The sequence below is a fragment of the Calidris pugnax genome, unplaced genomic scaffold, assembly GCF_001431845.1.
Source record: "Calidris pugnax isolate Ruff unplaced genomic scaffold, ASM143184v1 scaffold100, whole genome shotgun sequence".
Lineage (NCBI taxonomy): Eukaryota > Metazoa > Chordata > Aves > Charadriiformes > Scolopacidae > Calidris > Calidris pugnax.
In genome coordinates this window covers 455,072-457,375 of record NW_015090826.1, presented here as the reverse complement: position 1 = coordinate 457,375, position 2,304 = coordinate 455,072, and the positions used below count along the sequence as shown (strand labels likewise).

General features: G+C 56.6%; 1 protein-coding gene across 1 annotated transcript in view; it reads right to left on the bottom strand.

Annotated features, from left to right (window-relative positions):
• Positions 1-6: 6 nt before the first annotated feature.
• Positions 7-2,304, bottom strand: part of COLGALT1 (collagen beta(1-O)galactosyltransferase 1) — a 13,308-nt gene continuing 11,010 nt past the window's right edge. The window contains exons 2-4 of the mRNA XM_014940198.1: positions 2,171-2,298; positions 1,882-2,088; positions 7-281 (exon numbers count right to left, since the gene is read on the bottom strand). Of these exons, the coding sequence (XP_014795684.1) occupies positions 14-281; positions 1,882-2,088; positions 2,171-2,298 (603 nt within the window). The 3' untranslated portion in view covers positions 7-13. The remainder of the gene's footprint in view (positions 282-1,881; positions 2,089-2,170; positions 2,299-2,304) is intronic.

Genomic DNA, 2,304 nt, shown 5'->3' with positions numbered 1-2,304 from the left:
CCCCCCCCCCGTGTCAGAGCTCGTCGCGGGCGGCGCGGTCGAGGGGGGACTGGAGGACGTCGGAGTTTTGGGCCTCGCGGCGCAGCTCCTCCTGCTCCCTCATCTTTCGGGAGCGGGCGCGGTCCCAGTCGGTGGCCGTGGCCTCGTCGTCCCAAACCACCGAGGTCTCGGTGTCGCTGACGTAACCCTCGTCCCCCGTGTAGTGAGTGGGGAAAACCAGCAAGGGCTCGGCCGAAAACGCCACCAGGTCCCGCCGGGGGAAGTGGCGGGTGTAGTCGGAGCTGGAGGAGGAAGAGGAGGAGGAAGAAAGAAAAAATGAGTCGTTGGGGAAAAAAATAAAAGCGCGTCGGTCACCCCCTGCCCAGGGGTTGGGGTGGAGGAAAAGGAACGGGGGGGATGAGGGAGGTGAGGAGGGTACAGGGATGAGGATGGTCCAGGGGATGAGGATGGTCCAGGGGGAGAAGAAACTCCAAAGGGGAGAGGATCCTTCAGGGGAAGAGGAGGATCCGGGGGAAGAGGATTCTCCAGGGGAAGAAGAAGCTCCAAAGGGAAGAGGATCCTCCAGGGGATGAAGAAGCTCCAGGGAAAGAGGAAGCTCCAAAGGATGAGGATCCTCTGGGGGACTGAGGATGGTCCAGGGGATGAGGAAGCTCCAGAGGATGAGGATGGTCCAAAGGGAAGAGGATCCTTCAGAGGAAGAGGAAGCTCCAAAGGGAAGAGGATGGTCCAGGGGCTGAGGATCCTTCAGGGGAAGGGGAAGCTCCAAAGGGAAGAGGATCCTCCAGAGGATGAGGAAACTCTGGGGGAAGAGGAAGCTCCAAAGGGAAGAAGCTCCAAAGGGAAGAGGATCCTCCAGGGGAAGAGGAGGCTCCAGAGGGAAGAGGATCCTCCAGGGGATTGAGGATGGTCCAGAGGAAGAGGAGGCTCTGGGGTAAGAAGCTCCAGAGGGAAGAGGAGGCTCCAAAAGGAAGAGGATCCTCCAGGGGACGGAGGACCAGGACCATCTCCAGAGGGACCAGGACCATCTCCGGGGGAACAAGGACCATCTCCAAGGGGGCAAAGAACCGTTTCCAGGGGGACAAGGACCATCTCAGAGTTGGGGGGGACAAAAAACCATCTCCAGGGGGACAAAGGACATCTCCAAGGGCACCAAGAACCATCTCCAGAGAGACAAGGATCATCTCCAGGTGGAGAACTACCATCCCTGGGAGGACAAGGACCATCTTGGAGTGGGGGGGACAAAAAACCATCTCCAAGGGGGCAAAGAACCATCTCCAAAGGGGCAAAGAACCATCTCCAAAGGGGCAAAGAACCATCCTTGGGAGGACAAGGACCATCTCCAGGGGGACCAGGACCATCCCTGGGAGGACAAGGACCATCTCAGAGTTGGGGGGGGACAAATGACTGTTTCTAGGGGAAACAAGGACCATCTCTAGGAGGACAAAGGACATCTCCAAGGGGACAAAGAACCATCTCCAGGGGGACAAGGACCATCTCAGAGTTGGGGGGGGACAAAGAACCATCTCTGGGGGTGGTTTCAGTTTAGTTTGTTTTGAGGAGAATTCCATCACGTTTATTGCAGGTTTCTTTGTTCTGAATGTACTCTCAGAACCTGTAGAAACAGTTATCTCAATTTAATTTTATTTTCTTGAAGTTATATGAAGAAAGCATGTGGCAGAAGAATGTTAAATGCTTTCTTGAGTAATGCTTTGACAAAAGAAGGGGGGGACAAAAAACCATCTCCAAGGGGGCCAAGAACCATCTCCAGGGTCACAAGAACCATCTCCAACGTGACAAGACCCCACCTCCCAGAACAAACCTCCCCAACCCTACCTCCAGATGACCCCCCACCCCCCAAAAAACGTCCCCCCGGAGCCTCACAGCGGGTGTTTGTTGAACATGACGGGCAGGAACTCATCCACGGGCAACATCTTCCCCAAAGGTTGAGCTTCCAGAAGCTTCTGAGCCCCACGAAGGGACAAGACGTAGCCCAAGGTCCAGTAGGAATAATCGGCTTCCACCAGGTTCCTCACCCCGGCCACCGGCTTCTCCGGCCTCTCCACCTGCATCCTCTTCCTCCCGATGTAGCTACGAGACCTCCCCTTCGTTAGCCAGACCTCGTTAAGGCCCGGGGTGGTTTAATTAAGCGAGGTTAATTAGTCGGACTCACATGAGGTCCCAGGTCAACCCCGTGGCCTCCAGGTCCCTCATGAGGTTCATCAGGCGGCGCTTGAAGAAGATCTCGAAGCGCAGGTCGTCCTCGAACACCACCACCTTCTCCAGCCCCCGCGCCACCGTCTGGGG